Raw genomic sequence first — 21,999 nt, forward strand, 5'->3', positions numbered from 1 at the left:
TCTAAGACAATGGTTCCTGTTCCTGCCGTTAGCATATAGTGCACGGGTTCTTCTTCCGGACACGTTATTGTTGCATCAGCATCCAACCATCCAGCACTGTGGATATGTCGACCTCAGGAGAGCCAGGTACTGTACAACTAAATTCGTGTTTCTGCTAATGGACACGTTAGTTGAAATATGTAAGAGGGCCGTGACAGCACAATTGAATGTGTTTTTACAAGCTGTCACAACAGATAAGCTAATATTAGCCTTTTTAGCCATCTGTGGTGCAAAGCCACGTTTTAGTCCAGAATAGGTACTCCATACAGCAGTATTATGTTAAACAACTGAAATACCTTGTGTAGGCCTATTTTATGTTTCTGAGCCTATGCTCTTTGTTACTTATGTTGTGGATCGTGTGTAATTTTATTGTAGCACTTGAAAAGTTTCAGATTGATCCTCGTTTTTATTTATTTGATCTGTTTCTGAGCCCATGCTCTTTAATGTTGTGGATCGTTTGTAACTTAATTGCAATTTAATTCAATGTACTGTTGTTGTAATTTCCATAACCGTTGTGTTATGATGATGTTGATGTTAGCTGCACGGTCATTTAATATTGCTGCAATTTTTCGCGGCTGAAAATATGAACATTTATGTCAAAATTGCTTTCTGTTACTGAGCCTGTGTCTGTCACTCATCCTCTTAAAAGTGGAAGGTAACTTTGTTGCATTATATTGAAACTTTGTTGATGTTATTATCGTCATGCGTGTTCTGGTTATTTGCGCATGATTAAAAGTGAGTCTTTATATGGTGATAAAACAAAGCTTTGTTGCGTATTTTTTTGTTGCGTTTTTTTGGGGGGTGCGTCAACCCGGTTGGGACGTAGAAGGGGGTGCGCCGCAAAAAAAGTTTGGGAACCGCTGCTCTAGTGTATTATTATAAAGTGCAACAGGGCGAAATACGCTCATACTACTACAATATGGCCAAAATAAAGATCATTTATTTTGTTTACAACAGTTCGCAAACTGGTTGTTTTCACATCAGGCCAGATGTTATTTTTCATCCCTTTTTCCCCGCGTATATTTGATTAAAAAATATCTATTAATGTTGTGATCGGTTTTATTGTTTAACATTAGTTGGTTTTAAAGTATGTAGGTTTATTTCTTTCGATGTTTTATTCTTTACTTTCAGTTGTTCAGTTGTTGCATCATCTGGTTTGATCCGTTATGTTTCAGTTTGACATATGTACATTATTTCACTCATTTCTATGTACATTTGAATAAGGGTTCAAGTGCCAAATGTCCTGAGACCTTGAATAACTAGAATTATTAGATTTATTATAATATATATTTTTTGTTATTCTTTGCAAGATCCAACCTTTGCTCTATATTACAATATTGTATCTTTTAAAGAAATTGTTCTTCTCTTCAGTTATAATTTCATACTGAGATGTTATCAAAATTATTACTTAAAATGTATAATCTGTAGGGTTTATGTTTGTTTCATTCTTCACATGTTTGTGTTTACTTTCACATTTGTTCTTGCATCATCCGTTAGTTTCCTGTTCGACAATTGTAAATTATCCTGTCTATTCAAGATCAAGTGCTAAAGGGCCTTAGACCCTCTGGAAATCAATTTTAAAAACAAAAATAGTTAATAGTACATGCATATAAGTCAGGACTGTTAAAAGTCATCCCATTTTTGTTAATCGTTTGGTTTGTAGTCTTCCTGAGGACCACATTTATTTCTATTTTCGAGTTCTCGAGTATAATTCAGAAGTACAACCATTCAAGATCACCAAGATCGCCTTTATTGTGTTATCTAATTTTTCCATCTTCTTCTTCTTCCAGCTCTCAGTTTGTGTTTTTTTTTAGTTTTTAGTTTTAATGGGGTTCCTTTTCAGTTTCAGTTTGATCTTTTGGGTTTCACACTTACTGTGTTTTGAATTCATCCAGTCCTCTTCAGTTTCACTTTTAGTTGTTGGTCATTTCTGGGAATTGGTTCAGACTGAAAATACTTTCTTCTTTGGTCTGTACATGAATCAATAATTGTAGTTTTTAGGAAGGATGTGATATTACTTTTTTACTTTCATGCATTTTCATTTTGTTTACGTGTGTTTGTCATTCTAAACACTGAGTAATTTTATTCCGGTTTGTTCATGTTCCATTCTGTAAAGCAGGATTTTTCAGCTCCAGCACCACGGCCAGAGACAGGGTTAACTCTGGCAGATCATGTCAGATACACACATCTCTAAAACACGCTATGTTTTTATACTGGCTAAATACATGTAGATATTATTCTGAATTAAGGTTTGTGGTGCTGCAAACTGTGTTTTACAAACTTATCAAAACATACTTGTTTGGTACAGCTCCTCTTTAAAAAAAACCCTACCATGCCTCCAATACCGTGAATCATAGTGCTTTGCAATATCAGTTGAAATTATCTCTATTAGTTCTTGTTTTCCAAATTGTGCAGCCCTGGGTTAGACTCAGTCAAAGGCAAAATATGGGCCAGTTGGTTTTTTGAGACATCAGGAGTTTGTGTCATTTGTCATCAGTAGGATTTCAGTTTAGTTTTTCGTCAGATTTCGTCAGTTGTGCACTTTTCGGTGTATTCCTCTGGCTGCTGCAGCCTGGTCGGTAATCCACTGTGAATATTTGCCCTCTTGTTTCTGCAGCCTTTGAGTATGGCTCCTTGCTACAGATTACTGAGGAGCCCGCGCTGGCAGTGGCCCTGAATGACTACCTCATCTCACGCAGCTACCTGGCGGGGTTCTGCCCCTCCCAGGCCGACCAGAAAGCCTTTAAGCTCCTCCACAGGCCCCCAGACCCGCATCATGTCCACGCTCTGCGCTGGTACAGACACATAGCATCCCTGCAGCTGGACCTCCTCCCTGAGAGCAGCAGTGAGTAGACAGATAGAGGCATGATCAAGCTTAGACTTGGCCCCTGATATACACTGAGGTCCTCAAGGCAGGTAAAAGCCCTGATAACGTGCATGAACCCAGAAACAGTTTGCATTTAAATGAATTAATTTCCAGTTTTTCACTCCTCACAATAGCATGTGTTGCAGTGATGCTATGGTGCCGTTCAACGTTTCTATAGGCCATATAAAAAACGACATCATCGAGGCATGTCGATTTATATTTTCACTCATAGAGACTTCACAGGCTGCTGCAAAAATCAGTTTCCCCAACTGTGGAGCGCTGTCCTCTCAGCGACGGCATCTCATCGCACGCTTGTGGCCATGATGAGAGGCGCAGATACTGACTCATTAGACCCTTTCTAATACAGTTCAAATTGTGTTGAAGGGGAATTTTATCACAAAACATTATGACCGGAGAGATTTAAATTTGTGTCTGTTGAAGTCTGCCTGACGGACAGGGCCTCTAGCTGCGTTCAGTTGAGAGTTAGTTTATCATTGTTCAAACAAAATGTCAGCGGCTGGAACAAACCTCACTCGTGTGCCTACAGTCACCTACCCAAAGATTACCTGGTGTTAAACAGCTTTTTAGTGAGACATTTGAAATCCTTGATCTTAGGGTGGCGTGTGTTTTTAAAAAAAAAAAGATGTGTGCTGTTCCCTGCTGGCTGACTCGGCATGCTCTCTGTGGCTTTCACAGCCGCTTTTCTTCTAGTTGTAGCAACTTAAACGTGAATTGCTGCATTCCTTTGGGGAAAAAATAATCCCTCACATGTCCCCATTGCTTGTACAATTTGTTTTGCCCCCATTTTGCTGTTGTCTCCTCAAAGTTCCAAGAGAACCGCATTCATTTCTATTAAATCTGTGCAAAATGTCTCTTATCCAATTTCTGTTTTGCTTCTTCCTCCAGCTTTCACTTTGTGTGCATCTATTCTTAGTGCGTGTTTTCTTCTGCATTGCTTTCATTTTCATTCTTAGTATTTAATTAGACATGCTAGATGGAGGAGACACAGTTGGTGTGTTTGGGAAGGGTATCCAGTCCATTTCACTTTCATTCTTAGTCGTTTTCTAGGAATAGCGCTGTTTATAGATGAAGAAGCAAATTAGCATAATGATAAAAGAATAACACTTGCTGGGGGAACTAACCCACATTTAAAAATGAAAGGAAATATTCATCACTAATGCTTTACATCTGCTGCACATGTCAAGAGAGGCTATGTCAGGAAGTTTTACCTCCAGAATATTTCATGCAGGTAAACACAATCTAATCACAGCCATGAAATTGGATGTTGGGAAAAACGTGTTATTTTTAAAGCAAACCTTTTTAATTTACCATTTTTGCTCTGTGTGTCTGGCTTAAATTATTATAGGAAGTATTTATTTAGGACATATACACATTTAGTTTTAGTTTAGCTATTTCTGATTTTTTACTTTCTTATTTTCAGCGAAAGGAAAGCGGGTTCAGCCCCCTTGGTCTCCACCAGCAGGAACAGATGTTCCACAACTGCGGCTCTACAACAGCCTGACCAGAGCAAAGGTAGTGGGGGGGGGGGGCATTTATCAAAAGGGCCTGTGCATGCGTTATTTGTGGAAAGGGATGAGTGTGATTGAGATTTACAAACTGTGTCTTTAGAAAGCGAAAAGAAAAGTCAGCAATTTAGTTTTCTGTTAAAGATCCTAATAGGGTTAGAAAGAGCATGTATGTATGACAAGATATTTCCATAACTGTCTTGCATTTTGTTTGTGTCAATCGACAAAATGTACATAACTGCATGTTGTGTGTTTTAAAAATAATAATCTTCTTGTTTGGAGTCTGCATTTTATGTTTTGCTGAGTACTAAAAAAAATGGCTATATATATATATTTTTTTTGCTTTCCTTTTACAACGTGTGATGTCTTCGTTGTAAAAAGTATTTGAGATTCTCTCAACAAAAATATGAGGCTGCAAAACATATATTAAAAAATGCAGTGGAGAATCTTTAAAGTAGTTATCAATAAGAAGTCATTGAAATACAAATGTGTCAAACCACCCCCGTTATAAAAAGGGACCTCATCAGATTGTAAAGGGACAGTGTTATTGTTACAGTTAGATGTTTTTAGATCCAGTTTATTCTTTGTTTTTCCATCATCTCACTAACTTCGTGTTGCAGGAGCCATTTGTTCCCCAGTGCGGGAACAAAGTCACATGGTACAGCTGCGGGCCGACAGTGTACGATGCCTCACACATGGGACACGCCAGGTAAACGCATCAAAGGAAAACAAATCTATGTTTTGGCTTGTGTTTTTGGTGGTGTAATAATATTTGACTGTCTAATCCGTGTTTCTGTACAGATCCTACATATCATTCGATATTCTGCGGAGGATACTGAAGGACTACTTCAAGTATGACGTCCTCTACTGCATGAACATCACAGACATAGATGACAAAGTGAGTGTGAACAGGTTTATTCTTGCTGGTGTTATTTTATATTTTTTATTAAATGAATGAAAAGACTTGACATCATTTTTCTATATCTGGCCAAATACATATTATTTTCTTGCCTGATTGCAGTTTTTACACTAAAATAAAATAAATATTCAGACATTTTTTGCTCTTAAAATAAAATAAGATTTACATTTGAATAACAGATGCAACTTGCACACTTGTTTAATGTATGTGTATATTATCCTATGTTTATATATTTTGTTTTAGTAGAAAGTTGGTCTATTGCAGTGTACTGTGATATATTTTTAACTTGTGTTTGTTTTTATTTTATTTTATTATTTATTTTTATATATTATTATATTATTTAATTTTAATTGTGAACTCATCTAAAAATCATATCTCTATTCTGAGGATTCTGCATATTACATCATGGCACCTGTATTGTAGTGGAGCGTTATTTACAAAGTATAAAATCTGGATAAGTCACTAAAGATATCACTTTTGTATTGGGTAGTAATTATACACTATGTAGCTTCATGATGATTCAGTAAGAACTGACTTTAGGCTACAGCTCACAGGTAAGTGTTTACTATTGTCATATAGGTTGACTAAGTCCATGATGTTGTTTAATCTTGATGTTTACTATTGCTCACTCTATGTTTCTTACCCTCAGATCATTAAAAGGGCCCGGCAGAACCACCTGCTGGAGCAGTACAAGGAGAAGCAGCCGCAAGCCGCTCAGATCCTGCAGGACGTCCTGAGCGCCAGAGGGGTGAGACCATGCTATCTGGGAGCTCTGATACAACAAGGCTCTTTGCTCTTTGCTTTTCAAAACCCTTCACAACACTGAAGATTATTATTCATCACAAAGATGTAAATGAATGACTAAATCATGTTTGGCCACTAAAAAGTTTTGTAGCACTTCAAGTGACATGCTGCATTCACTCCCATGCTGTTGTTGGTTGACTCATATTGACTCCTTTAATCATACAATCAAATGTAATCAATCTTAATTATAACAATGTAAACACACAATCCATTGTTTAATAGTGTTACTAAACTAATTACAAACCTCTTTGCTAAGCGCTGTGGACTTTGGCAGACAATTTACCAAAAGGATATCAGATCAAATGTTTGGGAAGCAGAGACTGAGTTCAAACAAGGGGCTGCAATTATTCAGACTTGATTTGATGCACCAGAGACATCACCTAAAATGTGCATATCTATGATTTTACCATTCTTACACTACCTATAATGTTTAGATAACCTTTAGGTGTCATTCTGTTCACCTGAATCTTAATGTATGTGTTCATTTTCAGCCCTTCCAGGCTAACTTGGCTTCGACCACAGACCCCGATAAGAAGCAGATGCTGGAGAGGATGGACGCTGCTGTTACTGCCGCTCTGCAGCCCCTGCAGGCAGCGATGGAGAGCAAAGCGGCACAGGAGGTCGCCCAACCCCTGGCAGAGGTAGGACTGAGGAGTCGGTTCACTGCTGTCCCTTACTATTAATCCACATGTGATTGATGTCTTTAGAGAAATGGATAATATTATTAAATGAAAGGAATAGTGACATTTCAGGAAGAACACATGGTAAGATCCAAGATACAAGATCCAAACCACTCTCACATCTGTACGCTACATTTAAGCTGTTCTTAGCAGCCAGCTGACTGAGCAAAGGACAGAGAACGTGAAACATTTCTTATTTGCTTAATCGGAACCAAAAATATAGGCCAGGCAATCTTGTTTTCTAACTACTGTAAGTGCGTTTTCTATAGCAATGAATGTGAAGCATTGGCAGGAAAAGAATAATGAAAATTGTACTACTAGATACTAGATAAGACAACAACTAAATAAACACCACTTAATAAACAACACTTAATTTCAAACTTTAAATAATTATTTCTCCATTTTCTTCCTAGGTGCTGCTGCAGAGCTCCAAGGACTTGCTGTCTGATTGGCTGGATAAGCAGTTTGGAAGTCAAGTGACAGAGAATTCCATCTTCTCCATTCTGCCAAACTATTGGGAGGGAGAGTACCATAAAGACATGGAAGCCCTGAACGTGAGTAGAAGCAAGGAACTGTGTACATTGTGGCAGTGGAATATTTATGGCTATGTAGTATGTATTGTTGTTATTGTGTATTAATTATCTTTTGACCCTCAGGTTCTTCCTCCAGACGTTCTGACTCGAGTCAGTGAGTACGTGCCTGAGATCGTGGACTTTGTGAATAAGGTCGTCTCAAACGGTTACGGGTGAGGAAGAAACATGTGTTTACAATTCATATCACACCCAGATTGTCAGTTATTGTTATGGATTAGTTTAATTGATGTGGCTTTCTGATGTTTACAGATATGAATCGAACGGTTCTGTGTACTTTGACACCTCCAAGTTTGATGGCTGTCCGCATCACTCTTATGCAAAGCTGGTTCCAGAGGCTGTCGGTGATCAGAAAGCTTTACAAGAGGGAGAAGGTACATTTACTCACAGTTCAGTTACCAGAACTGGGTCTTCAGAGTTTACTTTGTGATTATACCAGCTTTCAAATCACTCTATTGGAACAAGTTGGTAAAATAAATCAAAGGTGTCTTTATTTGATTCTACCACTAGGAGTCTCCAAAGTCTGAAACATTCAAATGTTGCACAGAGTGATTTTAACATGCGTATTGAAGGTGCTTTCCTCTTGGAACTGTTTTCCTAATATAATAAGTCAGATCATTTGCTAATTTTGTCTGTTTTCTGTATCTGCTGTGGCCTTGCAGGTGACCTGAGCATCTCTGCTGACAGATTAGGGGAGAAGAAGTCCCAAAATGACTTTGCCTTGTGGAAGGCCTCCAAGCCCGGAGAGCCTTCGTGGGACTCTCCATGGGGGAAGGTGAGCGTTCATTCTTAATGCTGTTAAACAGTCTGTTCCAGGAGCTAGAACATCAGGAACCATTGTTTTAATATTGATTGTTTTCCTTTTTTCGAAATGATGTAACAGGGAAGGCCTGGCTGGCATATCGAATGTTCGGCCATGGCTGGCTCCATCTTGGGAGAGTCCATGGACATCCACGGTGGGGGGTTTGATCTTCGATTCCCCCATCACGACAATGAGTTGGCTCAATCCGAGGTACAAAAGCAAAGTTATTAATTAAAAATATTTGCTATTGTTTGACTTTGAAGCTCTTTAAATTGCCCAAAGTTGTACTATTGATCCATCATGTCATAAATGAGAGGTGTTTTAAAGATGATTAACTGATGCTTTTTTAAGCCACCACCATGACCGTCATTGGTTGTTTTCGTCGCAGGCTTTCTTCGAGAATGATCACTGGGTCAGATACTTCCTGCACACCGGACACCTGACGATCGCAGGCTGCAAGATGTCTAAATCTCTGAAGAACTTCATCACCATTAAAGACGCCCTGGCAAAGAACACAGGTGAATCATCTGGCTCAGCTTGATGTCATTATTGTCAGAGACCTCTGTTTACTTATTGAAATTATCCCATCACTCATCTAAAGTGTAGCTCAGTTTCAGTTCAATGTCATACTTCCATTTCAGTTTAACCAAAAACTGTTTAACCATCACAACGCCTACATTTAATCAAAAAAGCCTAGAAGAATCAAATGATCTGTCACTTATGTCTTTTGTTCTTCTGTCAGATGTGACATGTGTTTTTCCTCTTTCTGTCCTCCTGCAGCTCGTCAGCTCCGCCTGGCTTTCTTGATGCATTCCTGGAAAGACACCCTGGATTACTCCTCCAACACGATGGAGTCAGCTGTGCAGTACGAGAAGTTCATGAATGTAAGCTGGCGATGTGACAAACGATCTGGCTTTTTAGTGCAGAGGTGGTTTGAATCCTATTATTAATCTGTTGTTTGGTGCTCGTTTTGATTACCAGGAGTTCTTCCTGACTGTAAAAGACATAATGCGCGCTCCTACTGATATCACCGGGCGATATGAGAGGTGGGAGGCAGCAGAGTTGCAGCTCAACAACAGGTAAGAGAGAAAGATAGAGCCGAGTCTTTAAAATACATTATGCAGAAGTCCTTTTTGATATCTCAATGGCTCAGGACTCCTTTGCACATTTAAACCACTAAAACACAGATCAAAAATTAAAACTAAATGGCTACTTGTTTCGTCCAGTTTCTACGACAGGAAGTCTGCCGTCCATGAGGCTCTGTGTGACAACATGGACACGCGCAGCGCCATGGAGGAGATGAGAGTGCTGGTCGGCCAGAGCAACAGCTACATCGCCAGCATGAAGAGCACCAAGCTGAGGCCCAACCGCATGCTGATGGAGAGCATCGCTGCGTACCTCACCAACATGCTCAAGGTGGGAACATAAAGGAGGAACCATTGTTCTTCAAGGTTCCTGTATTAAATTAAGATGTATTGTGCTGTATTGTATAAGCAGTGAAAGCAGTTTGAACTCACTGACATGAGACTTTTGTCATTTAGGTGTTCGGTGCCATTGAAGGATCAGAGCCCATCGGTTTCCCCGTGGGACAAAGTCAGAACGTTGATGTAAGTAGAAAAAAAACCTTTATATTCAGAACTGGCGCCCTTTTTTTCTTCTTCATTATTTTGATGTTGTAAAGCTACATTTGTAAATAAAGCTCTTTTTTTTTTAAACCTTTCAGTTTTTGTTGTGAAAAATGTGATGCATTAAGGCTTATCGTGACAATTTAGCTCTGTTTACTGTGAGGAAAACAAATGATGTTACAGATTGTTACCTCCCCTATTGTAGTACTATAGTAACTTACATTGAAATATTGTCTTTTCTTGGTGTGGCAGCTGGAGAGCACAGTGATGCCGTACCTCTCAGTGCTGTCAAATTTCAGAGAGGAAGTCCGAAAAATTGCAAGAGAGAAGGAAGGTAAGAACGTGTTTTACACATCTGAGTGTCCAAAAGATGCCAGTAGTTCTGTTCTCCAAGAGTTGAAACATAAATGACTTCCTCTTCAGAGTCTAATTAAAGTCCATTGTTTGTCTCATCTAGTGATAGAGCTGCTGCAACTGTGTGATGTTGTCCGAGACGATACGTTACCCGAGCTGGGAGTCCGTCTGGAGGATCATGAAGGTGAATGAGCTGTTAACTTAAGTATTCTGTCCTGTAGAACAAAAAGGAGAATACAAGCATTACCCAGTCACTTATCATTATACAATCATGACTGTGGATTATTTACCAACAATCTCAATGTGTTATTTTCATGCAAATACCCCAATAGTCAACCCATTAATATTGTTGCCACATTGATTTGTTATTATTCCTTAAAATAAATGTTTGGAGATATTACATTTGTTTCTATCCCTGGTTAACACTTGGATAGGTTTGAGAGTGATGAGAATGACTGATGAACAGTGGCTGTGTTACAGGTCTGCCCACAGTGGTGAAACTGGTGGACAAGGAGACATTACTGAAGGAGCGAGAGGAGAAGAAACAGGTGAGTGATCAGGGGAAATGCCCTGTTTAATTGTATCTGCATAGCGACATTAGCTATTAACCTCAATCTGTAAAATAACTATAACCTAAAGTAGTCAAATACATGTAGTGGAGTCGACCTATAATATATAGTTGGAAAAGATTTGGTTCAAATCCAAAAAGAGCTAAATATTTCATGCAATGTAATATTTCTGTCTCCCCCTGTCAATTCTAAGATGTCCAATAAAGGCCCACTGTTCCAAAAATATGTTAAAATGACAATACAAAAACGGTATTCTCCTTTCTAAAACTTAAAGACACAACCACACGCAAAAAAAGGGTCTCTGCTAGAAGGAGAGGGAAATTGAAATCTAACAGTCAGTTGGTTGAGCCGTAATATTTAAAAAGCTTGAACCGTATTGGTTTATTATTCCAATATGATGGTAAAGGTCACTTGTTTTTTTATTTCACAGGTGGAAGAAGAGAAGAAAAGGAAGAAGGAAGAGGCTGCAAAGAAGAAGCAAGAACAAGAGGTCACACTGATGCTTCCATAAAGACAAATGTTGTTTCCCTGCTCACGAACAAGTTCACTTACTCACGTCTTTTGTTCATGTTTCAGATGGCTAAACTGGCGAAGATGAAGGTCCCTCCGTGTGAAATGTTTCGCTCAGAAACCGACAAGTATTCCAAATTTGATGAAGCGGTAAGTCCGTCTTGCACAAAAGAAATAGAGCATGATCGTTTTTGCTTTTTTCCAGGTGTCGTTTGATCAAGGATAATTCACATATACAAATACCGTAGTGAAAAAAACATGTAAAATAGTTTATTTTTATTTATTCTTTGTTGCTTGTCTATGTGAAAACCTGTTGTGTCCACCAAAAGCTGTTTATTGCTCTAATATTTGTGTTCTTGTTTCTGTCAACAGGGTTTCCCCACCCACGATGTAGAAGGGAAGGAGCTGAGCAAAGGACAAGCCAAGAAGCTGCGCAAGCTCTTCGAGGCTCAGGAGAAATTACACGACGATTATCTTCAGATGAACCAAAATGGCAACTGATTGTGTTTATATACTGCCCAAGACATCCAGGCTAAAGGAAACCTACAGAATAAATGTTTAGGGTCATCTTTTTCTCTACTCTCCATCTGTTTTGGATCAGAAAACAAATACGGTTTTTCATTCACATCACTTCATTACCAAAGTCCATGTATAGCATTTCAAAATACAAGGGGAGAAAAAGAAGAGCATTACTAGAGGAGACAGAGGTCCTCCTGGTTGTGTTTCTCCACAGCAGCAAAACAAAGCAATTACTGAAGTGAGGTTTTATTATGTGACGAAAATGTTTTATACGAAGGTGATGTTTTTGGCTGAAACTCTGTAACACTGCCAGTCGTTTGAAGGATTAAATAGATTGTTTGCAATATGATTTAATTTTGAAATGAACTACAAATTAAATGATGTCGGAAATTGGGATACATCTACACAAAAAAAGAATAGTTTCTGGACTACTAGAGAATTGAACGTCATTCTTCTAATTTGTATCGGTGCTTAGATTTCCATAGATGTACCAAGGATACTTCAGGTATTTTAAAAATGTATTTCAATTACATTTGGGCCCTTCCTTGTTTCAGTTACATATTATGTAAGTTTACTGCATTTGTACAGTCTTAAGTGTACTTTTATTGACTATTTTGTCAATGAATCCCATGAAAAGACCTCAAATAACAACATGTTTGCCTATCTTTCGAAACTTTACTGACCCTCCAAGCCCATCGGTACCTACTGGAAATGTAAATCTATACAAAATATTTCACAAACATAGTTTTCCTTCCTGTTGGAGACTGATTTTATTGATGGTGGATTAACACAGATTACACACAATGTGGCACTGTGCCACAGGGCAAAAACACAGTAGATATTTTACTATTTGAAGGATCAATTTTGTTGTTGGTCTTTTCTTGTGCTTTGTTGACAGTTAAAGAAATATACTGTATAATATCAACGGACTTATCAGCAACCTTTTTCTCATCATTCTGGGTAAATACCAATTCTCACACCCTCTGTTCGTGTGATCTCTCATGGCTCGAGTGACACCCCACAAAGATGAGCCTTTTATTATTCAACCGTCCATTAGGGTCATGCATTTTTGAACTGTTTGTGTATTGCAATTCCATGGTTGTGTGAATGCACAGCCGCAGTAATGCTATCATATAGGTGGATGCTGAAAAATAAAGGCAGATAGCACTACTGATTTTCTTTCAAGAAATAAAATTGATCATTCTTGCAAATGCTTGTGTCTGATTTTGGCTTTCATCATGAAACTCCTATCAGAAAGATCATTGTTTTTCAAAGGCTAAAATCCCAAAGTTTATTTACAACTGGGCTCTGGTTTCAGACAGAGGGTGAAAAGAGGTGCTGCAGCACAGGCAGTATGAGAAAAATAAAGAGTTTGTTGAACATTAAAGCGTGTAAACACGTCACAGTAGAGGCACAACATAAAAATATTAACCTGAAAATGAGGATAATAGGAACCTTCTCATTATTTTTTACGATGGCCAAGAGAAATGGATAGAAAGATATTTGTTACTATAATAAATATACAGAATTGACACACAAATTATTACAAACTGTCTTATTTTTTCATTCTGTGTAGTATGTTTTCCACATTGCAGATACAGTATGGACTAGTACTGATGTAGCAATCTTGTGATGCTGCACAACCATCATATACAACTTGCATTGAATGGATCACCCATTCAATGCAAGTTTGTTGAAAAGGAAGCAGCATATGTCTGACAAATTAATAAAAGCTTTTAGTGTTTTTGTTCTCAACACTTCATCAGGCCTTTAGATATTTGTTTATGTGACGTTTTGAGGGTCTTATAAGTGAAACGTTGTATGGCTTTTTCCATACAAGGTTAATTAGGGGTCAGAACTTACTTTTAGAATTTCTATGTTTAAAATGAAAACGTTGCAACGTGTATTGTTAATGGAAATAAGGACATGCATCAGTTTAAATATTTACCATGACTACAACTAAATATGTTTACTTGATAAAATGCAACAATTTCATTTGTTGTTAGTTATTATTATTTGAGGTTAAAAGTCCGTACGTTGTACCTTTGACCTCATGCTGTGAGCCAATCAGGAGCGTCCTACTGAAGACAGCATCCAATCAGATTTGACGGAGCGCTATTTGAAGCAACGTGCCTCAGTACTGAATACGTGCTAAAAACGCAGTTCGCTCAGCTTGTCGACAAATCGTGTTAGGAGATATATCAACTTGTGTTTTCTTTTAAAGTTTTTGGCCTCGTTGTAGCCGACTTTAAACATGTCTTCTGTTGGAGTTCGTGCTGTGGTGAGTAAACTTGAGTTATTTCACTGTTTTACTGCCTGTAACGTCAATTGTTTGCGAAGCAGCTGCTGTTAGCTTCGCCAGCCAGCATTAGCGTCTGCTCCTTGGCCTGGCTTTTAGTTTGCCGTAGCTTTTATTTAATTACATGTGTAGTACTTACGCTTCTTCGTAGTTTGTGATTTTGTTCCCCTTTCTCTTAAAGCAGCTCCCAGCCGCAGAGAACCCCGTGAGGATGGGTAAAGCCACCGCGGGTGTGAGGAGAGCTGCTCTCGGAGAGATCACCAACTTTAAAGCAGCAGCAGCAGTCAACACCAAGGTAAGTTATTTCATCATAGAAGAACAGTTTGGGTCAGCTACTGCTCTCCATGTTGTTTCATACCTCCTTTTTAGCTCTATAAAGTTTTATTTGAGCCAAAAATAACAAAAGGATGATTTCTGCTACTTTAACATAAACTTGTTTCATCAGAGGACGGGCCCTGCCAAAGCTTCATCCAAAGCCTCAGTGAAACCCTCCAGTGCCCCTAAACCTAAAGCTGTGGTGCAGCCCATTGCACCGGCCCCGGCCCCTGCCCCTGCAGATCCCCTCCCCACAGTCTCAGAGGAGTCCGCTGATGTGTCCATGAAGGAGGAGGAGGTGGAGGAGGAGCTGTGCCAGGCTTTCTCTGATGCGCTGCTCAATGTGCAGGATGTTGACGAGGAGGACGCAGACTTGCCGCAGCTCTGCTCAGAATATGTCAAAGATATCTACAACTACCTGCATGTCCTGGAGGTAATTCACGCCTCCATCAGACATGCTCTCTTCTCCCACCCTGCATTGCTTAGTGTTATATCGGTTTGTCTCTACAGGTGGAACAGGCTGTACGACCCAACTACATGCAGGGTTATGAGATCACTGAACGCATGCGTGCTCTCCTGGTGGACTGGCTGGTCCAGGTGCACTCCAGGTTCCAGCTGCTGCAGGAGACTCTGTACCTCACAGTTGCCATCTTGGATCGATTCCTCCAGGTAAGAACTGTCTAAACTGTCTTTGTGTTTGAAACTTGTGAGCTGTTTTCTAATCTCTGCCGCTGTGCTGTAGGTCCAGCCGGTCTCTCCCAGGAAGCTGCAGCTTGTCGGTGTGACGGCTATGCTGTTGGCCTGTAAATATGAGGAGATGTACGCCCCAGAGGTGGGAGACTTCGCCTACATCACAGACAATGCTTTCACAAAGGCTCAGATTCTGGAGATGGAGCAGCTGGTTCTGAGGACCCTCAACTTTGAGCTGGGACGCCCTCTTCCTCTGCACTTCCTCAGACGGGCTTCCAAAGTGGCTGATGTGAGTTGTGGATTTGTTTGGGACGCTACCTTTTAGCGTTGTATGCTTCCACCCAAACTTCTTTACTCTTAAAATGTGCTAGGTCTGCAGCCTAATGCATACAAACTAGCATTCTAGACAGATGTTTCTGCTAAATCCACCGGCAACAATGTGTACAATGTGTCTTAAGACTGTACTGGATGTTGTTTTGTGTCTCAGTCTGATCTAGAGAGACACACGCTAGCCAAGTACCTGATGGAGTTGACGCTCCTTGACTACAACATGGTGCACTATCGGCCCTCTGAGATCGCTGCCGCTGCTCTCGCGCTCTCCCAGCTGCTCCTTAAAGCCCTGCCCTGGGTGAGTGTGATGGCATTAAAGGGGCATCTATGCTTAAAATGTGTAATTGTCCTGATGTTAATTATTCTGTCTTGTCTCAGTCTCCTACGCAGCAGCACTACTCCACTTATGACGCCGCCCACCTGAAGCCCATCATGCAGCACATTGCCAAAAATGTAGTGATGGTCAATGAAGGGAAGACAAAGTTCCAGGTGAGTCTACAACAACGTATGACCATGAACCTTTTTAAAAAAAAATCTTAAACAAAAATTAAACTTTTTTTTTTTTTTTTTTTTTGTTTTCCTGCAGGCCGTGAAGACTAAGTACTCGAGCAGCAAGCTGATGAAGATCAGCCAGCTCCCTCAGCTGCAGTCCATCATAAAGACCATGGCGGCGGCTTTGCTCGGCAATCCTTGACGTTTTACGTCTCATCATCAGTGGACATTTCACTTGCACTTTATTTGATTGATTACAATCTGTGCAAACTACACTGCAAATGTTTAAATTTTTTTAGCTAAATTTCGTTCAGAATTTTAGCCACTGTTAACTATTCTTTTTTTATCCTGGTGATGTTTTGATAACTCTTTACGCTACATAAGATGTTCCTCCGATGCACCTTGAACTGCAGTTTCAATCAAACTGGAGTTTAGCTAATGCATTGCTTCCAATCAGAAGTTGTTTGTACTAAGATTGTTCTGGTTTCTTAATTCTACCTCGTGGGTTGAGGCTTTAATGTGTTTTTGCTTTCTTAAACATTTGACGGAAAATTATTTTTTTGAGATTACTCTTGTGTCATGTGTATTTAATGCGTTTGTTGTACAATTCTTCCACTTTGTTGGTTACAGTATCTACTTTTTCATAACTAAAGAGTTTAAAATGGCTGAGGTTGTATTTTATTTTGGTTTTCTCGAGTCATATCTGCTGACTAATCTGGATTTGTAAATCCATTTGGTAACCAATAATGTGACTCCACTCACTTCGCTATTTATTTTCAACCATTTCAAAATGATTAAACCTTTCATTGAATGAAAATAAAAACTATTTAAAACAAAAAATGTAAACTTTTTTTTTTTTTTTTTACCCTTTTATTACTAAAATAGGTTCTGCAGTGTGTGTGTGAGAAGCTGACAGGTTTCATTTTGATGTTGTAAGGAGTCCAGTGGGCAGGACTCGGATCAGAGGTGGTGTTCAGTTGAAGCGGACTCGGCGCATGGAGCCGACGGTGCTGTTCTGGCTGCCCCAGTCAGAGAAGTTGTTGTAGTCGCGCTTCTCCAGGATGTAGTGAGGCCCTCTGTAGTTGGGCTCCTGGTAACAAACCCAGCTGCAAACAGAAGGGTTAGAAGTCATTTAGAAAACAAATGTACGTTTAAGAAAGCTGCAGTTTCTGTTTTTAATGATTCTGCTCTGAATCCAAAACATTGGGTGTAATGGAATCTCAAATTATTGCTTCTGATTTTCTTAAATCAATAGAGTGCTTCAAACAGGAACAGCTGTTGACATTAGAGGGGGTGATTCACTATCTTCAAAAGTGTATACTTTGCTTACCAGTAGTGCTCTTCTACATTTCTTGGTGTGAATAGTCATGTTTTGGATGTATATGCCTTGTCTTGTATGATGGAACTAGAGGGCACTGGATTTATGCAAAAAAGCACATGGGGAAATCCTGATACATTTCCTCAAGATTATTCCAACCTTGACTTGAAGGAACTATTTTCTATAAGCTAAATTATGACCACTGTGCTTATTATAGCAAAGAGGCTCTTGCTCATTGACTGTGGGGTGGAGATCTGTTGAACGAAAATAGTTCCTAAAGTTAATTGCTGATAAACAAGGTCTGTAGAGTATCTTGATGTCATGATTTTGTGGCACTTCAAGCACCACAAGCCTAGTGCCATCTACTTCTATAACTACAGTGAGAACGCAGACATCTCTGACAAACGCATACCAAAACATTATGTATTAATAAATCACACTACAGGAATGAGCAACAATGTGTATTTGTGGGTATGAGATGTTCCAAAGTCAGAACAGACTTGATTTGAGAAGTCATGGATGATAGGTTGTAGCACTTACGCTCCTCCGAGCACGCGAATGGAGGCAACCCTGTTGAGGCTGTAGCGGCTCATCAGGTTGGGAATGTCATCCTGGATCTCCATCTTCTTACCGGAGAAACCGGCACGCTCAAACAGATGGGCTTTTCCAGGATTGTTGTCCTGAAATAACAGAAACACACGGACAGATTGTCAAGTAGGTAGTGACTGGTTCTAGAAATTATTTAAAGCCATTTAACTAAAATCCTTATTGCCTGGAAAGCTTTTCTCAAACCATCTAAATATTTTAACACTTTATAGTAAACATGTCTTACATATTTGGTACCAATGAAATGCATACTGAGTGGGTATCTATAGCTACAAGGAAAAAAGTACAACAAAAAGGTTGGTAACAAACGTTCATTTAGGGGTAACTTGAAGTAAATTACCAGAGGTGGGAATTAACTAAGTACTGGGCCAATCTGCGTAATAAGTACTTTTACTCTTGGTATATTTTGAAGCTAATATTTGTGTACTTTTACTTGAGTAATATTTTGAATGCAGAACTTTTACTTGCGACAGATTTTTCCTACACTCTGATACTTCTACTCAAGTACCAGAACTGGTTGCTTTTTCCACCTCTGTAAATTACTGCCCCTAATACATTACTACAAGATATTTATTCCCCTATTTTTTTTTAAAATAACCTGCCTTTTTAGTTATTGAAATGTATTCATGTGAGTTTTCTAACCTTTGCTGTAGGTACCCATGACATATTTCATCAATTCCCACGCATGTTGTAATTTATGGCAAATAATCTGAGATCTCAAATCTGTCCAACAAAAAATAAATGTAGAATGTCAGATTCAAAAATACCTTCTACTGGGTTTGAAGATCCACATCTTTATATTTATAGATATTTTTTCAATGCTTTGAGCTGTGATAAATGTATGAAAATAACAGCTCTTACTGATGCAGCAGCTGTGACTTTAGAGGATTAAAAATGAGCTACGGGGAGCCCACATTCAGTCCAGGTCTCAGGGTGTATTCCTCTGCACCTGTTCTGATTGTACCTTCTGTAATTGCGTGTTTTAGCTTCATGTCTCACCTGTTTGACAGCACGGACAGAGGAGACGTGGTCCACCGGGGCGCACCACTTGTCGTAGCAGTTGTACTCTCCCCTTTCGGACATGTCCCACAGGTACTGACGACCCCGGAAGTTTTCATGCTCGTAACCGATCCATCTTTAGAGGAGAGGAGAAGAGGAGAGGAAAGTCAGTGAGAGAGGAAAACACAGCTAGCAGACGATAAGCTAGAGCTGAACAAAACCTGGTGTCAAATCCAACATTGGAATAAAATTGGGATTTTTATCCAGTCACAGACTTGAGTTTCCCAAACAACTGTCCAAAATGTGACAACATGGCTGATAATTTAATAAGCAGCAGTAGAAAATACATTTAGTAATGCTTATTCTGAACCTGGTCCTAACATGTTCATATATATATTTCACCTCCTCAAATCTGTATTGTTGATATTGTAAATATTCTTCTCTCTTTTTTACTATTTTATTTATCTTTTGCACCATGTATGTTGAGTTGTTGGAGGAGCACGCGACATAAGATTTTCATTGCCAACATATACGCTGTATCTGCTGTGCATATGACAAATAAAAACCTTGAAACCTTGAAACCTTGAAACATGTAACATGATAAGGAAAAACAACTTTAAAATGACATTAGACATACTGTAGTTTCACCTCTAAATTATCGATATAAAAACAGAGTTTTTATTTGTTTTGTTTGTTTTAATATATATTTAATTCTGCTCTAAGACATGTTAACGTTACAGTAGAGTTAATACCAGAGGTGGGAAGTATCTACGTACATTTACTCAAAATTGTACTTAAGTACAATTTTGAGGTACTAATACTTTAATTGAGTATTTCCAATTTCTGGTACTTTCTACTTCTACTCCGCAGAAATTCAGAGTTAAATCTTGTACTTTTACTCCACTACATTTATTAAATACCTTTAGTTACTTTACAGATCTGGATTAATGATGTGAAATATAATCAACCCTTAAATCAGATTTTAGTTCACCTGCAGTAAATCCAGCAGCTACCCTGCAGTATACAAAGTCATTAACACTAGCTGCACCTTTACCAGCTCTGAGAACACTTTAATGACCAATAATTATGAAACATATCAGAGATATTATTCTGAAATGGACCAATCAAACAATGACTACTTTTACTTTTGTTACTTTAAGTACATTTTGATGTTAATACTTTTGTACTTTTACTTGAGTAACGTTTTCAGGACTTTTGCTTGTAACAGAGTATTTCTACACTCTGTTACTTTTACTTTTACTCAAGTACAAGATCTGAGTACATCTAGAGTTTCACTAATTAAATGTTGAAAAAATGTGTATTTAAAAACCCAGTCATTGTAGATAGATCAACCCAGATAGGTTGCTGTTATCTACATCTCCTCCTTTTCTTTCCTTTTTCTTCCTCCTGCTTTAGGTGGTGATGTAGACTTACGCTCCGCTCTCCACCTGCACAGAGTTACATCTCTCTGGGAAGTTCTTTTCACTGAGCCTGGCACAGTCAGAGCTCAGGTCCAAACGCCTTCCGGCGAAGTTCCTCTGTTCGAAAAGGGTCACCTGAGGGCACACACACCACCGGGAAACATATTGTACTAAAGTCAAACATTAACACTCAGATGTTTATAGCCTCCCAAATATGAAGTTCAGATTTTCTTTTGTTTTTACTTGGTTGGGTTTCAAATTTCCGAATGCAGAAAAAATCACATCTTCATTCAAAATGAATGTTGAACATTTTGATACCAATATAAGCCATGTTGAATTTATATAATTTGTTGTCGTGATCAGAGGGAACATGAAAATCTTAAGAGTAATATTCTCAAATGGTCACATTTGAAATTAGTAACCAATGACAAAGCTTCCACGACTATATAAAGGAATACAGAATATTAAATAACTGAAAAATTTGGTTTACAGTAAACTGATGATGTACTAAATAACATGCAGTAGATATTTATTTGTGAACGACAGCTGAGAGCAGTGACTTTCTGGAAACTAAACAAAATACAAAATAACTAGTGAGCTTTAGAGTTGCTCGTAGGTTATTTCCTGACAGAGCCAGGCTTTAAGTATTTATGTGAGGTACATAGCTTGTTAGCAATTCTTTGTCAGCCAAGAAGAGCCCACAGAAAATTATATATAGTTCTTAAACAATACTAAACAAGTGAATGACACTTAATCAGTTCATAACAACATGCTGCTTTAACCAAGTAACTCACCCTCCCACTGGACCCGTAGAAGGCACGTTGGAGCACAGACCCCAGCTTGCTGTAGATACAGAAGGTTTTATAAATAATTACACCCCAAACACTCTACACCATAACTAAAAACAGATGATAAAGAAATTACAGAGAAACTTAAGCAAACATGACAGTGTGTTGAGGTATAGCCAAAGACCTGAGCTACACTAAAGTGCTACAGATTGTAACCAATAAGGAATTAGAAGTATTTTCATGCTTTCCAATTTGAATCTATACTGTGCAGCATGTGTGCCTGTCTCCTGCCATGATCACATCACAAAATCGGGTGATTTTGGGAAACTGGTGTTCTCTGTAACACAGGGAAGAGCCTGAGAACCAGCAGCAGGTTTGGCGTGGAGCCATGGGCTCCCTCGCCCCAACACCTCTGAGTGTGGGGCTCCTGCTCTTTGCGGCCCTGGCTGGTGCGCGGTGCTCTGGACATACCTGGTTTGTTGGGCTAATCCTGTGACTTTAGTAAAGATGTTCATGTCAGCTCTGCGATGCAACAAGAAAGCCCCTTAAATACAGCCAGGTGAGCCGAGCACACAGGTACTAGAAAGCTCAGAGGGTTTCTGCAACAGTCCCCGGGGCCCTGGATGCCATTGATATGCTAAACACACAAACACACTCATGTTCTCTGTTGTCCCACACACACATCAGGTGCAAACACTGCATGCACAGGACAAAAAAACATAGAAACACACATTTGGCCAGCAATAGAAATAGATGTGTTCATGCAGATACACAAACACTAGTATTGAGAAGAGAGTTTCTGCACACACAAAGACACACGCACACACACACACACACACACACACACACACACACACACACACACACACACACACACACACACACACACACACACACACACACACACACACACACACACACTTACATGTAAATATGAG

General features: G+C 39.1%; 3 protein-coding genes across 6 annotated transcripts; 2 read left to right on the forward strand and 1 right to left on the reverse strand.

Annotated features, from left to right (window-relative positions):
* Nucleotides 1-20: 20 nt before the first annotated feature.
* Nucleotides 21-13,014, forward strand: cars1 (cysteinyl-tRNA synthetase 1). Of its 3 annotated transcripts, XM_063881988.1 has the most exons (23): nucleotides 39-126; nucleotides 2,657-2,884; nucleotides 4,347-4,438; nucleotides 5,052-5,140; nucleotides 5,233-5,329; nucleotides 6,000-6,098; nucleotides 6,646-6,795; nucleotides 7,248-7,388; nucleotides 7,491-7,579; nucleotides 7,677-7,798; nucleotides 8,087-8,199; nucleotides 8,308-8,436; nucleotides 8,615-8,744; nucleotides 9,007-9,110; nucleotides 9,208-9,305; nucleotides 9,453-9,642; nucleotides 9,768-9,833; nucleotides 10,104-10,185; nucleotides 10,309-10,389; nucleotides 10,686-10,753; nucleotides 11,205-11,264; nucleotides 11,351-11,434; nucleotides 11,657-13,014. In XM_063881988.1, exons 1-23 carry the CDS (start codon nucleotides 105-107, stop codon nucleotides 11,783-11,785), a joined length of 2,463 nt encoding a protein of 820 aa, XP_063738058.1. In that variant the 5' UTR covers nucleotides 39-104; the 3' UTR covers nucleotides 11,786-13,014. The 3 variants fall into 3 exon arrangements, with proteins under 3 accessions (XP_063738060.1, XP_063738058.1, XP_063738059.1); XM_063881990.1 differs by lacking the exon at nucleotides 2,657-2,884 and having other exon boundaries at nucleotides 21-126; XM_063881989.1 differs by lacking the exons at nucleotides 39-126; nucleotides 2,657-2,884 and adding an exon at nucleotides 3,947-4,154.
* A 911-nt stretch (nucleotides 13,015-13,925) lies between these two features.
* LOC134863742 (G2/mitotic-specific cyclin-B2-like) lies at nucleotides 13,926-16,781 on the forward strand. 2 transcript variants are annotated; one of them, XM_063882400.1, is made up of 8 exons: nucleotides 13,926-14,084; nucleotides 14,284-14,397; nucleotides 14,548-14,850; nucleotides 14,928-15,086; nucleotides 15,160-15,396; nucleotides 15,595-15,735; nucleotides 15,816-15,926; nucleotides 16,024-16,781. In XM_063882400.1, the coding sequence occupies exons 1-8, from the start codon at nucleotides 14,058-14,060 to the stop codon at nucleotides 16,129-16,131; spliced, it is 1,200 nt and encodes a 399-aa protein (XP_063738470.1). In that variant the 5' UTR covers nucleotides 13,926-14,057; the 3' UTR covers nucleotides 16,132-16,781. The 2 variants fall into 2 exon arrangements, with proteins under 2 accessions (XP_063738470.1, XP_063738471.1); XM_063882401.1 differs by having other exon boundaries at nucleotides 13,937-14,084; nucleotides 14,287-14,397.
* Nucleotides 16,782-16,800: 19 nt separating this feature from the next.
* On the reverse strand, nucleotides 16,801-21,712 carry crybgx (crystallin beta gamma X). Its single transcript, XM_063882402.1, has 6 exons — nucleotides 21,533-21,712; nucleotides 21,068-21,116; nucleotides 20,287-20,408; nucleotides 18,853-18,988; nucleotides 17,788-17,927; nucleotides 16,801-17,035 (listed from the first exon to the last, which is right to left on the reverse strand). Exons 1-6 carry the CDS (start codon nucleotides 21,574-21,576, stop codon nucleotides 16,903-16,905), a joined length of 624 nt encoding a protein of 207 aa, XP_063738472.1. The 5' UTR covers nucleotides 21,577-21,712; the 3' UTR covers nucleotides 16,801-16,902.
* Nucleotides 21,713-21,999: the final 287 nt, after the last annotated feature.

Source organism: Eleginops maclovinus, chromosome 4 (genome assembly GCF_036324505.1).
Source record: "Eleginops maclovinus isolate JMC-PN-2008 ecotype Puerto Natales chromosome 4, JC_Emac_rtc_rv5, whole genome shotgun sequence".
Lineage (NCBI taxonomy): Eukaryota > Metazoa > Chordata > Actinopteri > Perciformes > Eleginopidae > Eleginops > Eleginops maclovinus.

Bases quoted from the DNA above. Each gene is read 5' to 3' on its own strand.
- cars1 (XM_063881988.1), top strand. From the start codon at position 105: ATGTCGACCTCAGGAGAGCCAG. The intron at 7,799-8,086 runs GTACATTTACTC...GTGGCCTTGCAG, and splicing joins AGCTTTACAAGAGGGAGAAG to GTGACCTGAGCATCTCTGCT. The intron at 10,754-11,204 runs GTGAGTGATCAG...TTTATTTCACAG, and splicing joins AGCGAGAGGAGAAGAAACAG to GTGGAAGAAGAGAAGAAAAG.
- crybgx (XM_063882402.1), bottom strand. From the start codon at position 21,576: ATGAACATCTTTACTAAAGTCACAGGATTAGCCCAACAAACCAG. The intron at 18,989-20,286 runs GTAAGTCTACAT...TCTCCTCTAAAG, and splicing joins GTGCAGGTGGAGAGCGGAGC to ATGGATCGGTTACGAGCATG. The intron at 17,036-17,787 runs GTAAGTGCTACA...TTCTGTTTGCAG, and splicing joins ATTCGCGTGCTCGGAGGAGC to CTGGGTTTGTTACCAGGAGC.
- LOC134863742 (XM_063882400.1), top strand. From the start codon at position 14,058: ATGTCTTCTGTTGGAGTTCGTGCTGTG. The intron at 15,736-15,815 runs GTGAGTGTGATG...GTCTTGTCTCAG, and splicing joins TCCTTAAAGCCCTGCCCTGG to TCTCCTACGCAGCAGCACTA. The intron at 15,927-16,023 runs GTGAGTCTACAA...GTTTTCCTGCAG, and splicing joins AAGGGAAGACAAAGTTCCAG to GCCGTGAAGACTAAGTACTC.